The 18,364-nt window shown below is 41.1% G+C and overlaps 1 protein-coding gene across 1 annotated transcript in view; it reads left to right on the forward strand.

The window, feature by feature from the left end:
• RIOK3 (RIO kinase 3) overlaps positions 1-16,750 on the forward strand; it is a 29,795-nt gene extending 13,045 nt beyond the window's left edge. The window contains exons 6-13 of the mRNA XM_054461034.2: positions 303-446; positions 1,560-1,687; positions 7,413-7,610; positions 8,942-9,101; positions 10,982-11,062; positions 11,155-11,244; positions 12,955-13,062; positions 14,794-16,750. Coding sequence (XP_054317009.1) covers positions 303-446; positions 1,560-1,687; positions 7,413-7,610; positions 8,942-9,101; positions 10,982-11,062; positions 11,155-11,244; positions 12,955-13,062; positions 14,794-14,898 — 1,014 coding nt within the window. The 3' untranslated portion in view covers positions 14,899-16,750. The remainder of the gene's footprint in view (positions 1-302; positions 447-1,559; positions 1,688-7,412; positions 7,611-8,941; positions 9,102-10,981; positions 11,063-11,154; positions 11,245-12,954; positions 13,063-14,793) is intronic.
• The last annotated feature ends 1,614 nt before the right edge of the window (positions 16,751-18,364 follow it).

Genomic DNA, 18,364 nt, shown 5'->3' on the forward strand with positions numbered 1-18,364 from the left:
ATATTGTGTCCTTTGGCTAAAAGCAAGGTACAATGCACATGCCGAAAGACCTTAGTTTTGGATGTGATGAGATGTTTTCTATGCCTGGAATAAATGCCTTCCTTTGAGTTGTAATTTCTTAAATAGTATTGCTCCTCTTTCTGTGAGTTATTTAATTTTTTTCTCTATAGTAGCTATGATTTCTGGTTTTCTAGTGTGATCATCTATTGAGTAAGAAATTAAAGACTAATCTCATTTGGTTGTTTTTGTTTTTAACCGTCCCTATTTAAAAATATTTAGATGCTAATTCTTCTTTTTGGCAGTTTGCACCTGAGTTTCAGGTAGGAGATGGAATTGGAATGGATTTAAAACTATCAAACCATGTTTTCAATGCTTTAAAACAACATGCCTACTCAGAAGAACGTCGAAGTGCGCGCCTACATGAGAAAAAGGAGCATTCTACAGCAGTAAGGATTTATAGATTTTTTTTTCTTTACTAGAAAGATTCATATTAGAAAACTTTGGGTAAAGAAAAAAAAACTTCATGTTTGATATTTTTTCATGAGATTGGCTTTTTAAATCAAAGATGTAAATAAATCCAGCCACCGTGGTGCCCGCCTGTAATCCCACTACTTTGGGATGGGAGATGGAGACAGGAGGATTACTTGAGCCTAGGAGTGCGAGAACAGCCCGGGCAACATGATGATCCCCAGCTCACAAAAAAAATTAGCTGGGCATCGTGGCACACACCTGTGGTCCCAGCTACCCGGGGGGCTGAGGTGGGAGGATTGGTTGAGCCCAAAAAGTTGAGGCTGCAGTGAACCATGATTGTGCCACTGTACTGCAGCCTGGGTGACAGATTGAGACTCTGCCTTAAAAAAAAAAAAAAAAATTGTAAATAAGCCAGGTGAGGTGGCTCCCAGCACCTTGGGAGGCCAAGGTGGAAGGATCGCTTGAGCCCAGGAGTTCGAGACCAGCCTGGGCAACATAGGGAGACCCTGGGAGACCCTGTCTCAGCAATAGTTTTAAAAAATTAGCCAGGCATGTTGGTGTGCACCTTTAGTCCCAGCTGCTCAGGAGGCTGAGGTGGGAGGATCACTTGAGCCCAGGAATTCGAGGCTGTAGTGAGCCATAATCATGTCACTGCATTCCATCCTGGACAACAGAGTGAGACCCTGTCTCTCTGTCTGTAAAAAAAAAAAAAAAAATATTAGGCCAGGCGTGGTAGCTCACGCCTATAATCCCAGCACTTTGGGAGGCCAAGGTGGGCGGATCATGAGGTCAGGAGTTCGAGACCAGCCTGGCCAACATAGTGAAACCCCATCTCTAGTAAAAATACAAAAATTAGCCGGGTGTGGTGGCGGGCACCTGTAATCCCAGCTACTCGGGAGGCTGAGGCAGGAGAATCACTTGAACCCGGGAGGCGGAGGTTGCAGTGATCAGAGATGGTGCCATTGCACTCTAGCCTGGGTGACAAGAGCAAGACTCCGTCTCAAAAAAAAAAAAAGTTACTAGAAGTGGCTCAGAAAATATTTTGTGATTAGCAGTCATTTTCACTTACAGTGCTTTATCTCTTGCAGGAAAAAGCAGTTGATCCTAAGACACGTTTACTTATGTATAAAATGGTCAACTCTGGAATGTTGGAGACAATCACTGGCTGTATTAGTACAGGAAAGGAGTCTGTTGTCTTTCATGCATATGGAGGGAGGTAAATGAGCAAAATATGATACCATGATATGAAAACTTAGTCTCTTCTCCCCAAGATTAATGAATTTACACAGAATCAAAGATAATGCTGCATGGCAAGCAGAGTAATTTTTAAAGTGTTATTGTAGAAAGTCTAGGCAGTATAGGAATGTATAAAAAACACAGTCATCCTAATACCACCACCCAGAGATAATCATTAATAATTTTGGATAGACTTCTCCAGTTTTTTTCAATGCGTATATTATTATTATTATTTATTTTTTTTTGAGATGGAGTTTCACTCTTGTTCCCCAGGCTGGAGTGCAGTGGCGTGATCTTGGCTCACTGCAATCTCTGCCTCCCAGGTTCAAGCAAGGTCTCCTATCCCAGCCTCCAGAGTAGCTGGGATTACAGGCACATGCCACCACGCCTGGCTAATTTTTGTATTTTTAGTAGAGACAGGGTTTCGCCATGTTGGCTAGGCTGGCCTCAAACTCCTGACCTTAGGTGATCCACCCGCCTTGGCCTCCCAAAGTGCTGGGATTACAGGCGTGAGCCACCGCTTCCGGCCTTCCTCATCTTTATCAGTGTTTAGTATTATCAAATCTAATGCTTTTTGTCAGTGTGAAAGATGAAAAGTAACATCTTGGTATTTTGGTGTGCATTTATTTAATTATGATTAAGTTGTACATTTTTTTCAAGTGCTTTATTGGCCATTTATATTTCTTTTTGTTGTCTTCTCTCTTGTTTATCCTTTGTCCATTTTCTGTTATACTCCTTTTTTTTTTTTTTTTTTTTTTGGGAGGTGGAGTTTTGCTCTTATTGCCCAGGGTGGAGTACAATGGCGCAATCTCAGCTCACTGCAACCTCCACCTCCTGGGTTCAAGTGATTCTCCTGTCTCAGCCTCCCAAGTAGCTGGGATTACAGGCACGCGCCACCACGCCTGGCTAATTTGTGTGTTTTTAGTAGAGACGGGCTTTCACCATGTTAGCCAGGCTGGTCTCAAACTCCTGACATCAGGTGATCCACCCGTCTTGGCCTCCCAAAGTGCCAAGATTACAGCATGAGCCACTGCGCCTAGCCTGTTATACTTAATATACTCTAATATAATAAATGATCACTTTCTGGTGGAATTGGTATCATAATCTGTACTTTGACATTTCTAAGTTAGCAAAACTAGAGAACATTCAGTTTTCTACAGCTAAAAGTTAATGCTTTTAAAAGTTTGTTAGTTTTCTGTGGTACATAACAAATTGCCACAGACTTAGCCGCCAAAACAGCATCCATTTATTATCTCGTAGTTTCTGTTGACAGAATCCAGGCATGGCTTAACTAGGTTCTCTGTTCAGGGTTTCACAAGCCTGCAGTCTAGGTGTTGGCCAGGCTGTGTTCCTTTCTGGAGCTTGGCGTCCTCTTCCCTTGGCCACCTTTCAGTTGCAGCTATAGGACTGAGGTCCCACTTTCTTGTTGGCTGTCAGCAGTGGGCTGCTCTCAACTCCTTGAGGCCCCTGCAGTTCCTTGCCATGGAGCCGCCTCACAGGCCCATTCACACACTAGCTCTCACACCTTCAAAGCCAGCAGAGAATCTCTCCAGTCTGCTAAGACTGAGACTTAGTGGGATGTTATCATGGGAATGACTAGACCATCACCTTTGCCACATAACCTAACCAGGGAGTGGCTATCCCACACATGCTCAAGGGAAGGAGGTATTATACCAAGGGGGCTGGGAGTTTTGCTTTCCACAAAGCTCTTTCTTTCTTTTTTTTCTTTTTGAGATGGAATCTTGCTCTGTCACCCAGGCTGGAGTGTAATGGCGCAATCTTGGCTCACTGCATCTCCTACCTCCCGGATTCAAGTGATTCTCCTGCCTCAGCCTCCTCGGTAGCTGGGATTACAGGTGCACACCACCATGCCCGGCTAATTTTTATATTTTTAGTAGAAACGGGGTTTCACCATTTTGGCCAGGCTGGTCTCAAATTCCTGACCTTAGGTGATCCACCCGCCTTGGCCTCCCAAAGTGCTGGGATTACAGGCGTGGGCCACTGTGCCTGGATCAAAGCTCTGGTTTGTGTCACTCTCAGGTTTGTCAGGCAGTCAACAATTATTCAAACAGTAATTTGTGCTAGATTACTCAGGGAATAAAATATAAAACATATTTTTTACTCTCAAAGAGCTCAAGCTTTAGCTAAAAGGAGAACATTACAGTAAGAACCATTATGATCAATGAAAGATAATTACATAATAGAGTACCCAGTTATGCAAACGAGACCTTATATGGGATAGGAATAGTGAATAGAACAAGATCATTGCCAGGCACATTCAGGGAAGATATCATAATGAAGTTGGATCTCAAGCTGGATTTTAAAAATAGGTTAAAAAAAAAAATCCATTGAGGGACTGAGGCGGGCGGATCACGAGGTCAGGAGATCGAGACGATCCTGGTTAACACGGTGAAACTTCGTCTCTAATAAAAAATACAAAAAAGTTAGCTGGGCATGGTGGCGGGCATCTGTACTCCCAGCTACTTGGGAGGCTGAGGCAGGAGAATGGCGTGAACCTGGGAGCGGAGCTTGCAGTGAGCTGAGATCGCACCACTGCACTCCAGCCTGGATGACAGAGCAAGACTCCGTCTCAAAAAAAAAAAAAAAAAAAATCCAATGTTGAGTATAAAAAGCTAGTTGCAGAATATATATACAGTATATCGTCTATTTAAATTTTTTAAGTCATACAGAAAATTACAGAGATGTTTATAGATGCTTGTGGATACTTACATATTATCTTTTAAAAGAGACTAGAAATACAGCATTTATGATAGTTATTGCCTCTGGTGAGTTAAGATGGGGAATGGTAATCAGAGGGCACTTCAGGGTCATCTGTAATGTTTAATTCTTTAAGAAAAAGGCTAAGGGTGGGAGGGTTGAAGTTTAGGCACTGAGAAGATTAGGAAGGCATGTGCTTAGAGGTAGTAGGGAGTAAAGTGGTGTAAGCAAACTGGAAATTGGTAAGGAGAACCTTAAAAGCTAGGCAGAGGGAGGTGTCATTTGCTAAGAAACAGGATCTTTTTGTAGTAGGACAATGACAAGGCAAATCTGATAAATTGGACTTGATCCTAGAGACCTTCCAAGTAAGGGATCTCTTGTATGGCATTTTTGCTAGGGCCTCACCTACTATGTGGTTAAACTAGTCCAATGAAAGGAGCTTATCTCAAAATCTAGCCTATTCTGCCTCATAATGTCTTTTAAGTAATTAGAGATTTCTTCTCTGAATAGAGTCTCTAATCTGTCTCCCTGAAAATTGTGTCATCTGTTAACCAAATAGTTGAGCAGCTGTCATGTACTAGGTACTCTTCCAGGTACTAGGGATACAGCAATGAATGGTACAAGGAAGGTCTCTGGTCTAATGGAATGTGCTTCCCCCATCCTCAACCCCTCTCCATGACAATAATAAACAAAAAATATCAGATATGTGCTATGCAGATAGTTAAAATAGGATGATGTCATAGTGACAGGCTGACTAGCTTTATTAGTAGGACAGGGAACGCTTCTCCAATGAAGTGACATGTGAGTGACACATCTAGGATACATCAAAGATCAGGTGGATGGGCATTCTGGACTAGAGAACAGCTAGTGCTAATGCCTTAGGACAGGTGCAAAGTTAGTATCTTTGAGGGAAGCGTAAGAAACCCAGTCTCCCTGGAGCATAGGATGTGAATGGGAGAGAGGGGCTGGAGGAGTAAGCAGGGGCTGGACCAGGTAGGATTTTGTAGGCCAGGGTAAGGATTCTGCTCGTTGACTGCCCTGGAACCAAAGCTATGAGTTGATTCTTATTTTCAAAAGATTGCTGTGTGGAAAATGAGTTATAGGAGGAGAAGAGAAGAAGCAGTAAGATCAGTTAAAACGTTGTAGTAGTTGAAGTGAGAAATGGTGAAGGGTTGGACTAGGGAGGGTGGTAGTGGAAGTGAAGAGTAGGAGAGCGTTGGTGTGTGTTTTGAAGGTAGAGAGAACCGCACACGCTGTTGGATTGGAAGTGGGTGTAGGAGGATAGATTCTGGGCTAGAGCCGCTGGTGGTGGTGCCGTTTGATGAGGTGAGAGCCTGGGGAAGGGTAGGGTGAGGACTCAGCATGAGTTTTGTTTTGGGCATATTAAATTTGAGATGCCTGTTAGACTTCTAAGTGATGTCATGTAGGTGTTGGATAAATGGGCCTGAAGTTCTAGGGAAAGTCAGGACTGGGATAGAAATGTGGGAGTTATCGGCCAGGCGCGGTGGCTCACGCCTGTAATCCCAGCACTGTCGGAGGCCGAGACGGGTGGATCACCTGAGGTCAGGAGTTCGAGACCAGCCTGGCCAACATGGCGAAACCCTGTCTCTACTAAAAATACAAAAATTAGCCGGGTGTGGTGGCACACACCTGTAATCCCAGCTACTCAGGAGGCTGAGGCAGGAGAATAGCTTGAACCCGGGAGGTGGAGGTTGCAGTGAGCCAGGATTGCACCACTGTACTCTAGCCTGGGTGACAAAGTAGACTCTGTCTCAAAAAAAAAAAAAAAAAAAAAGAAAGAAAGAAATGTGGGAGTTGTCTATATAGAGATGATATGTAGAGCCATGGGGCTAAGTGAAATTGCCCAGGAAGAGAAGGGAGGTTTCTTAGAACCAGGTGAAGGACTTTAACCTTTTGAGACTAAATGGAAGAGGAGTCAGCTGGGAGAATATGGTACAGAAGGAGGTTTGATTCAGATTCTTTCCTTTGGAAATATAGTTCCTTTCTTTCCCAGATTAACATCCTATCAGATATTTAAAGGTAAATATTAATATTGTTTCTCATTCCATCCACCTTTTCATTCCCACTGCCACCATCATGACTGAAGCTCACTATTGGGGGACTGTTGCAGTAGCATCCTGAGTCGACCCCACACCTCTAGCCTGTCCCTGTGCCCTTCCATGCTGACAGTATCGTTCACTCGATCTTTATGAAGCACGCATTTGAGAGTGCCATACACAGAAACGCTCGCGATTCCCCACCACCTCTAGGAATTTGTCCAGGCTCTTCACAGATGTGCCTCTGTCCTGTCCTTTAGCTCCAATTTTTTTTCATTCTCTCTCTCCAGCCAAGTCTTAACTATAGTGTTTGTTGTTCCTCAGACATGTCCTGTGGTTTCCTGCTTCTGCTTTTGTTCATGCTGTTCAAATCCTACCCATTGTCCTGTTTCTGTTTCAGATGGCACTTGTGCCATGAAGTCTTGCCTGACCTTTCCAGTGAAAAGGGACCTTTCCTATTCATGTACTTCTTTTATTCTCTGTTGCCACTTCTTGCAGACTTGTGGGGCAGGAACCATTTGATTCACCTTTATGTCTGCTAGGAGTGAAAGAGTTATTTTTTAAAAAGCTGTTTTATTTGTTGCTTTTATTGAACTTTGCTCCTGAACCATATTGGGAAGACTGTAGCCTATTTTCAAGTGCATATGTCTTCATTGTATTTCAAGCTTGATTCCGTAGTCATTAAGTGAAGAACATTATGTGATAGATGGTTGAAAATTGGTTGACAATTTATTTGGAAGTATATTTTATTTAAAAAATCAAACCAAAACCTAAGGCTTTATTAAGATCCAAAACCTAAAGGCTTAAAAAAACAAGACTTGACACTGAGAGAAGGTAGATCTAATTTAGTGTTACAGAATCTTTATTTTGAAATTGTTGTACTTGTAAGCTGGCAACTTGTACTGACTTGATTTTTTTTCTTCCACTTAGCATGGAGGATGAAAAGGAAGATAGTAAAATTATACCTACAGAATGTGCCATCAAGGTATTTAAAACAACCCTTAATGAGTTTAAGAATCGTGACAAATATATTAAAGATGATTTCAGGTTTAAAGATCGCTTCAGTAAACTAAATCCACGTAAGATCATCCGCATGTGGGCAGAAAAAGAAATGCACAATCTTGCAAGGTAAAGAAAATATTGTGCTAGAAGTAATCTTGGGTAAATACCTTTTTGCGTTAGGATAAAAAAATCCATGCTTTCTTTTAAATTCATTTATAGAAATAATGAAAGGCCAGGTGTATAACCTCGATTCATACTTTTAGGATGAAAAAGCCATTTTCTTTTTTCTTTCCTCAATGAAGCTTGAGGGAAATGTGGGCATTTTCTGCCTTAGACACTTTATCATATATCTAAATGCCATTTTCAAATTGCTTTTCTCAAGAAGTAAAACTTCCAGCATCCAATTAGGCTTAGCATAAAAAAGTGGTTTCTTTTTTGTTTCAGAAAATGTTTGTTACATTTAATTTGTTAATTTTGTGGGAGTAAGTTCTTACCAATCAAATTACATTTTGTTTTAATTTTTATACTTGTATCTGAATTTTCTAAGCAATTTATTTTCTATCAAAGAATTTGTTTTATCAACCAAGAAATTCAGTAATTATCCTTCTCATTAAAAACCTTTCTATTATCTTAATTTATTAAAAGCTTAATTTTAGTTTGTTATTTTCTAAAGATATTTGCTTTCAAAGGTAATTATTCATATATATCAGTTACAAAATTCTTCTTCTGAGAGTTCCCCACCAAAATAAGCCAGGCATGGTGTGCACATGTACTCCCAGCTACTTGGGAGGCTGAGATGGGAGGACTGCTTGAACCTAGGAGTTCAAAACCAGCCTGGAAACATTAGACTCCCGAGATCTTGTCTCAAAAAAAAAAAAAAAAAAAAAAAGTTTTTTCAATTAATTAATTAATTCCAGGTGGAATCATTTTCTAGAAGGTCTCGCTGTCCTCCAATCTCTTTTCTGTACTCCTGAAATTCCTGCCTTTCTTAAAATTCTTCAACAGTTTTCCATAGTGGAGCTTGCCTGTCTCTGTAGCCTCAGCCCACATTGCCCTTTCTCCTACTCACAGATCCAGCTATGTTGATTGATATACATTCCCCAAATGGACTGTGCTCTTGAACACCTCCCTGCATTCCCTTGCACTGTCTTCATATGGCTAATTCCTGTTCCTACCTCTCTTCTAATAAGCCATCCTTGGTGCTGTATGCTCCTGTAGCTCCTACCCATACCTCTGCCAGTGCGTAATTGTAATTGTCTCTTTACTTGTCTGTCATTTCCATCAGTCCCTGAGCTTTCTACGGGCAGAGGTTGTGTTTTACTGTCTTTGTATTCCCACATCACCAGGGTAGAACATAGTGCGAGCTCATTGCAGGCCCTGATTAGGTATTTATTGAATAAATGACATATTTTCTCTCCTTCTGATCTGTCTATTCTGAATCATTTCTTTCTGTATAGAATGCAGAGAGCTGGAATTCCTTGTCCAACAGTTGTACTACTGAAGAAACACATTTTAGTTATGTCTTTTATTGGCCATGATCAAGTTCCAGCCCCTAAATTAAAAGAAGTAAAGCTCAATAGTGAAGAAATGAAAGAAGCCTACTATCAGACTCTTCATGTAAGTTGTGCTTTTTAAAAGCATTCACACACTACCTTTAAAAAATATTTCCTCTCAACTTTAAAAAAATTTCCTTAAAGAAGCCAGGCATGGTGGCTCACACTTGTAATCTAGAACTTTGGGAGGCTGAGGCAGTAGGATCACTTGAGCCTACTCAAGTGTTTGAGACCAGCCTGGGCAACATGGTGAAACCCTGTCTCTACTAAAAATACAAAAATTTAGCTGGGCGTGTGCCTGTAATCCCAGCTACTCGGGATGCTGAGGCAGGGGAACTGCTTGAACCAGGGAGATGGAGGTTGCAATGGACCGAGATTACACCACTGCGCTCCAGCCTGGGTGACAGAGTAAGACTGTCTCAAAAAAAAAAAAAAAAAAAAAATTAAAAATTAGCTGGGCGTGGTGGCACACACCTGTAGTCCCAGCTACTCGGGAGTCTAAGGTGGGAGGATCACTTGTGTCCGGGAATTTAAGGCAACAGTGAGCTATGATTGTGCCACTGCACTCCAGCCTGGGCAAGAAATAGAGCAAGGCCCTATCTCTTAAAAAACAAACAAACCCAAGTTCCTTAAATAGTGCTATTTCAAGGTGCTATAACAAAGACAAGTTGAAGTTTGAAAGAATGTTAACACTGAAGAGTTGTTTTTCTATCAATATGTGTGTGTCTTACATAGTTTTAGAAAACTTACAGACTTAACCAGGGAAGTCGTCGTTGCTAGGATTAGTGCATGAAGCTATTTTTCACCAAACTTCATTAAATAAAATTTGCTGTTAGTACATTTAGGAAAGTGCCTCATTAGTTTGTGTGCTTTCATGAATGTTATAGTTTTTGGGGGCTTTTTTTTTTTTTTTTCAAATAAGAGACCAGGTCTCACTATGTTGCCCAGGCTGGTCTCGAACTCCTGGGCTCAAGTGATCCTCTTGCCTCAGCGTCCCAAAGTGCTGGGATTACTGGTGTGAGCCACCACACCCAGCCATTGAATGTTACAGCTTTAACAGTGAAGGAAAGGAAGCAGGTCTGGTCTCATCATAAGAGAGTGATGATGAAAATTGAAAACAGTAGGGAGTGCAGGTGTTAAGTTGGAAGGCATGTTGGGAATCTCAAGGAAACTACATGCTTTGAAATAGCAACTGAATTCAATCTGAGGGCCTTCTAGGTTGAGAAAATAATTAAAACACATTATCCCTCTGTGTTTTAATTGAACACTGGAGAAACTTAATGTGCTAGTTTTTATGCAGTCTCCACATGAAGCTGTCATGTAATGCAGCCATTGATCTAGACATGGAAATTTTAATCCAAATTAATTTTTAAAGATATAGCTAGAAAGGTGATCCACCTTTCTCTGCCTCCAAAGGTGAACATTGAAAGGAAAATCAAGTATGTTTTTCTGGCCTCTTTGGGAGATGGGGTGGCTGGGGAAGAGATTAAATAGTGATGAAACTTTTCTATTTAATTCTATTAAGGCTGGCAAACAAATGCATTAATGTTGATTTCTACTATAAGACTTCGCAGGGGCTGGGCACAGTGGCTCACGCCTGTAATCCCAGCACTCTGGGAGGCCGAGGCGGGCGGATCACGAGGTCAGGAGATTGAGATCATCCTGGCTAACATGGTGAAACCCCATCTGTACTAAAAAAAATACAAAAAATTAGCCAGGAGTGGTGGTGGGCGCCTGTAGTCCCAGCTACTTGGGAGGCTGAGGCAGGAGAATGGTGTGAACCCGGGAGGCGGAGCTTGCAGTGAGCCGAGATCACACCACTGCACTCCAGCCTGGGCGACAGAGTGAGACTCTGTCTCCAAAAAAAAAAACTTCCAGGGGTGTCATCATCAGTAATAACACTTAATTTATTCATTTCCTAATACGTGCCTTCCCTCTTCACAGTTGATGCGGCAGTTATATCATGAATGTACGCTTGTCCATGCTGACCTCAGTGAGTATAACATGCTGTGGCATGCTGGAAAGGTGAGGAGAACATTTTGTTAACATTCAGATTTAATTACTTTAAGTAAAATTTAAAATGTAAATACATCAGTTCATGTTCTGTATTGAAATAGGTCTGGTTGATCGATGTCAGTCAGTCAGTAGAACCTACCCACCCTCATGGCCTGGAGTTCTTGTTCCGGGACTGCAGGAATGTCTCGCAGGTAGACGTGTAAACCAATATGCCTTTTTTTGTTGGATGTAACAGCTGCAGGTATTTTTCTCACTCCTAAGATAAGTAAGAGGACCATATTCTTAGAAATTGATGGAAGTGTTATGGGCTGCTTTCAGGACAAGGATATAAAGATCAATTTGTCATATTTCATTGATGCCATGTCTCACAGTTGGGTAAAATGTTCAAGGGGTGCCAGGCATGGTGGCTCACGCCTGTAATCCCAGCACTTTGGGAGGCCAAGGTGGGTGGATCACCTGAGGTCAGGAGTTCAAGACCAGCCCGGCCAACCTGGTGAAACGCTGTCTCTACGAAAAATACAAAAAAATTAGTTGGATGCGGTAACGTGTGACTGTAATCCCAGCTACTTGGGAGGCTGAGGCAGGAGAATCACTTGAGCCTGGGAATCGGAGGTTGCAGTGAGCCAAGATTGCGCCATTGCACTCCAGCCTGAGTGACAGAGCAAGACTCCTTCTCCAAAAAAAAAAAAAAAAAAAAGTTAAAGGGAATAAGTGAGTGTTTTGGCTCCTTGTATATAAGCAGTCGAGTAGACATTTAATGTGTGCATAGTGCTTAAACAGAAGCTGATATGTGGTGTGCCTGTATGCTTGCTGCCATTATTACCATTAAAAGAGGGACAGTCTTGATTGTGGGACAGTGTCTGATCACTGTCACTGTGAAGCAGGGTAAGAAGATTAGGTGGCTGGGCATGGTGGTTCACGCCTATAATCTCAACACTTTGGGAAGCCAGGGAGGGAGGATTGCTTGAGCCCAGGAGTTTGAGATCAGCCTGGGCAACATAGTGAGACTCCTATCTCTACAAAAAAATTTTAAAAGTAGCTGGGTGTGATGGAACATGTCTGTAGTCCTAGCTGCTTTAACTGGGAGGCTGTTTTACTAGGGAGGCTGAGGCAGGAGGATTATTTGAGTCCAGAAGTTCAAGATTATAGCGAGCTATGATTGTGCCACTGCACTCCAGCCTGTATGACAGTGCTAGGCCCTGTCTCTTAAAAAAACAAAACATATATATATAAGGTAAAATTTAGTAAGCACAGGGTTGGGTCACACTTGTTTGGCATTTCTAAGGGAAATGAATTGTTGGCAGTAGATTCAGATAGGAATGATCTTTCTAAAGGATAGAGTAACTTCGTATTGGAAATAACCTCTGAGCCTGCTTGAAATTTTTAATTTCTGGGGTTTAGTGAAAGTATTTCCTTTACATACTCAAAGCAATGCCAAGTGGTTTTATATATAGCACTCATTTTTATAGCTATAGAAGGTGCAGTGGTACGAGCTAAATCCAGAAGGCAGGATGGATGTGTGAGAGGATGAAAAGCAACTAGAACCTGAGCATAGTCCAGCTGGGAAGTAGGAAAATTGATGGTTGAGAAATGAGGGAAGGAATGTAGTGGCTCAAGAGATCCTCCCTCCTTGGCCTCCCAAAGTGTTGGGATAACAGGGATAACAGGAGTGAGCCGCCATGCCTGGCTGAGCCAGGAATTTTTACTCTCTTAAAAACTAGGTTATTCCTAATGATTCTGCCTTTGAGTTGAAATTACTGTGTGTGTGTGTGTGCATGTGTGCGTGTGCGTGCACACGTGCATGCATCCAAGTCTTTTTATAAATGTGCTGCTCCCTGTTTTTAGTTTATAAGAGAACATTGCTAATACTTCTTACTGACTTTCTTGTATTTCCTTACTAGTTTTTCCAGAAAGGAGGCGTCAAGGAAGCCCTTAGTGAACGAGAACTCTTCAATGCTGTTTCAGGCTTAAACATCTCAGCAGATAATGAAGCTGATTTTTTAGCTGAGGTATGTGATAAACAGCTGTTTTTCACCTTGCTGGTCATGCAGAACTGCATAGAGGAGATAACTGAAACCCAGAGCTAGTTTTATCCTCCCTTTCCCCAAAAACAAAATTAATTTGAGATTTTTCTTTTCTTAAGATGTTTTTGGTTTTTTCTTTTTTTTGAGATGGAGTCTTGGTTTGTCACTCAGGCTGGAATGTAGTGGCGTGATCTTGGCTCACTGCAACCTCTGCCTCTTGGGTTCAAGCGATTCTCCTGCCTCAGCCTCCTGAGTAGCTGGGATTACAGGTGTGTGCCACCATGCTTGGCTAATTTTTGTATTTTTGGTAGAGATGGGGTTTCGCCATGTTAGCCAGGCCGGTCTTGAACTCCTGGCCTCAAGGGATCCACCCACCTTGGCCTCCCAAAGTGCTGAGATTACAGTCATGAGCCACTGTGCCTGGCCTGTTTTATTCTATACTTAAAATTCAGAATACACACACAGCAAAACGTTTCTTCACGGAGGGCACCATTTGGTTAAGATGGGCAAACTGTACATTTCCAGTAGACTCCTATTTCCCCTATTTAATGAATGAGGAAGTTGATGAACACTCTGAGTGATACAAAAAGCAGTAACATGTGGTCCCTGCCGTTTACTAAACATAGAAAGTTAGAAGTGCCCATCTTTGGAAATACCCAGTTATTATAATATCAGATCTAGAGAACCATGAAAAAGCTTCCTCCAGAGAAAGTCTCTTAATATTGAACAAAATCTAAAAGGTGAAATAGCAGTTAATTATTCCCAACATTATACCAAAGCAGAGAGTGATTACTGAGTCTGTTCCAGAAATCCCCAGCATGACTTGAGTTTGGGTAAGCTGTGCCTAGCCTAAGGCTAGAGAGAAATAACAGAAAGATGGTCAATTCAGCTTCCAGCGCAGTACAGTTGCTCAGTAAGTAAGTGATACTGTTGTTTGATGAATGGTAGAATTGTCTTTTTCCTGTTTCTGGAATGTTTGATAGGATACATTTCAAAACATAGATGATTCCAATTGCTAGCTGGATAAAGATAGTAAATATTGACCCTTGTAATCAAGTTAAAAAAATACATGTATGTATGACTATGTGTGTATACTTGGACGCAGGCACGTGTGCGTGCGCACGCACACACACACACACACAGTAATTTCAACTCAAAGGCAGAATCATTAGGAATAACCTAGTTTTTAAGAGAGTAAAAATTATTGGCTCAGCCAGGCATGGCGGCTCACTTCTGTTATATCTGTTATCCCAACACTTTGGGAGGCCAAGGAGGGAGGATCTCTTGAGCCCAGGAGTTTGAGACCAGCCTGAGCAACGTAAACTCCATTAAAAAATAAAAAATAAAAAAATTGGCTGGACACGGTGGCTAACGCCTGTAATCCTAGCACTCTGAGAGGCCAAGGCGGGTGGAACACCTGAGGTCAGGAGTTCAAGACCAGCCTGGGCAACGTAGTGAAACCCGTCTTTACTAAAAATACAAAAATTAGCTGGCATGGTGGCACATGTGTCCCAGCTACTAGGGAGGCTGAGGCAGGAGAATTGCTTGAACCTAGGAGGCGGAGGTTGCAGTGAGCCGAGATTGCACCACTGCACTCCAGCCTGGACGACAGAGTGAGACTCCATCTCAAAAAAAGAAAAAAATTACACAATCTAAAATATGGTTTCGGTGAAAAGTAGGATTTTGACAAATGGATTCAATGTATTATTTTTGTAGATAGAAGCTTTGGAGAAAATGAATGAAGATCACGTTCAGAAGAATGGAAGGAAAGCTGCTTCATTTTTGAAAGATGGAGACCCACCACTACTATATGATGAATAGCACTAATACCCACTGCTTCAGTGTTAACACAGCAGTGATTGTCAGCTGCCAATAGCAAATGAAGTTATGGGTGACTTGAAATACCAAAACACGAGGAGTGAGCAATGGTGCTTCTGTGCTTTTCCCGCTTGTAACCCATGTGCCAGATGTGTGGAATTTTTAGCTCAGCATTGAGAGAATAAAATGTCACTACCTCTCATCTTATGAACAGGATAATATAGTTCTTTAACAGCTATAGGTTATCTGGCTGAAGTAGACGTAATTTTATGTGACTTGTGGTGTAAAATGTCTTGATGATAATTTTTAAAACTTAGGTAACATTTCCAAATATGGGAGGAAAGGACAGATGTGTTTACAGGGGAGGATTTTACAACATACTTGCTTTATTCACCTCCCTGTTTTGTGTTGCGTCTTTCCTTGAGTATTTTATTGGCCCAGAGTTAGCCTTTCTCAATTATGTTTCCAGACTGTGGCCGTGATTCCAAAGGAAAATGTGTGCTCTTTAGTGGGTAGAACAAACGGAAATTTGGTTTCAGAATGGCTGACAGAAATCGACATAAGTCATGTAATTTTTGTTGATATATCATGAAAATGAACAGAATTCTTTTTCCATACTTTAAGAAAAGGCATCATAGGTTTCTGAAAGAAATAACTATATAACAGCTTTTTAACTATCCAGTCAACTTTCAGCTTTTCTACATTTAGGTAAAATGGTTAGGATATAACGCATGGTGTGGCTAATCTACATTTATCAATAAAATGTAAATTATCTGAAAGGACAGAATATAAGATTTAACCATGTTTGACATATTTTAATTTAGTTAATGAAGCAAAATTCAGTTTATATTTCACTAAAACTGTGTACTTGATTGATTTTCAGAGAAATATCACAAATTAGAAATATTAAATCTAAGGATGAAAGGTATATATAAAACAATTTGGGGGCCAGGCACGATGGCTCAAACCTGTAATCCTAGTACTTTGGGAGGCCAAGGCGGGTGGATCACTTGAGGTCAGGAGTTCAAGACCAGCCTGGGCAACATGGCGAAACCCTGTCTCTACTAAAAATACAAAAATTAGCCGTGTGTGGTGGCACTTCTCTGTAATCTCAGCTTCTCAGGAGGCTGAGACAGGAGAATCGCTTGAACCCGGGAGGAGGAGGTTGCAGTGAGCTGAGATCATGCCATTGCATTCCAACCTGGGTGACAGAGGGAAACTCCATCCCCAGGAAAAAAAAAAAACCCAATTTGGATACCAAATTCATCAACTAATTTGAGCTATCTGGCCTTACTCTTAGTAGTTTTTAGTACTTGCTGGACACCACTTTTAAAAAGCAATCACTGTGCTGGAAAAGTATATTGGCTTTGTTAGGATTGAAGTTCATTAACTTCAATGTAATCATGCCTCCTATTACTGAAGTCAGATTGGAACCACTAAAGATCCAAACCTTCTGTCTGGTAATAGACAGTAAAAATCTAGGCATCATTTACATTTGAGAAAGCTGTTTTTAACATTATTTTAAAATGCCAAATATGTTCTTTCTAGAAAAATATTTATTTTTGTTTTTGTTGGATAGCTTTTAATTGCATTTCAGAGAGGTGTGATTTTGGATAGATGCTCATTACATTTTCGAAAGGTTTACTATTCCAAAATAAAGGTTTAGATGACTGGTGATACTGGCTTTACAGAAATTTCAGAGAACTAATTTTTAAAACCTTTAGCATTTAAAACTTTTTTGTTTTGTTTTCTGACATATTCTGACAAAGAGCAGCAAACCACTGCTGTGTGGCATTCTTGAAGTGTGCTGTGAATGTGCTTTTTAAGAAATTAAAAAGAGATCATTTTAAAATTGGTTCTTTGTGTGGTGTCTTCCTGTTCCTTATATTAACTTATGTCCTGGTACCAAGTTGCCGTTTCTGTATAAAGTTAAGCAATGCTATTTTAAGTAGATTATTCCCCCTCAACTTCTCATTGTTAGATTTCAATCTCAAATGGCCTACTTCACATTACAAATAGGTTTTCACCACCCCCCGCCCCCACTTTGTAGATTAGAGAGTAGATTTTTTCCCGTAGTAGAAAAAGAAAGTGAAAAATAATGATTTGCTAAGTAAATAGAAAATCAAATACCGGCTGGGCGTAGTGGCTCACACCTGTAATCCCAATACGTTGGGATGCTGAGGCAGGACGATCACTTGAGCCTAGGAGTTCGAGATCTGCCTGAGCAGCATAGCAGACCTCATTTCTACAAAACATTAGGTGGATGTGGTGGCATGCATCTCTGGTCCCAGCTACTTGGGAGGCTGAGGCAGGAGGATTCTTAGAGCTCAGGAGATCAAGCCTGCAGTGAGCTATGATCACACGACTACACTCCAGCCTGGGTAATAAAGACTTGGAAATGAAAATATATAAAATATGGAAATAGGGATATTTTATCTCACATTAAGTTATCAAAATAAGGATGACTAGATAACTTTTATTTCAACAAGATAATTACCAGTTTCCTTTTCATAAAAATTAGTTTTTCTTGCTTACAAAAGTAAGTCATTTATTTGAATTTAAATATTGTAGGAATTCAGAAATGTTCAAGTAAAAGTCCCTCGGCCAGGCGCCGTGGCTCAGGCCTGTAATCCCAGCACTTTGGGAAGCCGAGGTGGGCAGATCACCTGAGGTCAGGAGTTTGAGACCAGTCTGGCCAACATGGTGAATCCCTGTCTCTACTAAAAATACAAAAATTAGCTGGGCCTGGTGGCACATGCCTGTAATCCCAGCTTCTTGGGAGGCTGAGGCAGGAGAATCACTTGAGCCCAGGAGGCGGAGGAGCTGAGATGGTGCCACTGCACTCCAGCCTGGGCAACAGAGCAAGACTCTGTCTCAAAAAAGTAAAAGTCCTTCATATTCCAAAGACCATTGTTTATAGTGTGGCATACATCCCTGCAATTTTTTTCCCCTCAGCATATGGTATTTCCTTTTTTAAAAAACCTTTGAACAAAAAGCAGGATGAAGCGAGGCAGCTGATGGGAAAATGTTGAGCACGGAGACTCTAAGGAAGATGAAGACAATAGGCCCTAAGATGTGTTAGGAGTACATTTCTTACTGCTCATTCGGGCTCTGGGCACAGAAGAGATTGTTTTCTGCACCTTTTGAAATTCCAGGCTCTATAGAAGCAGAGAAAAGCTCATCTGATTATATTTTCAAACCTTGATCCTTAGGTTTTTGAAGACAATATTTTTCTATTGGATTTTTGTCAGGATTACATAAAAATAAGTTATCAAAGTGTGTTTTATACTTGGAGACATCAGTTTACTAATTTGAAAGCCTCTTGTTTTTATTCTTTTCCGATTTGTTTCCAATGTAAAAATAATACAAGATTGCATTTGGAACAGCATTACTTTTACCATCCTAAGCTTTCCAACTTTCTCCCAGACTTGGCTAGCTTTTTGAGGAGTTAAGATCAAATTTGGTAGAT

This window comes from Pongo pygmaeus, chromosome 17, assembly GCF_028885625.2.
Source record: "Pongo pygmaeus isolate AG05252 chromosome 17, NHGRI_mPonPyg2-v2.0_pri, whole genome shotgun sequence".
In the NCBI taxonomy this organism is placed as follows: domain Eukaryota; kingdom Metazoa; phylum Chordata; class Mammalia; order Primates; family Hominidae; genus Pongo; species Pongo pygmaeus.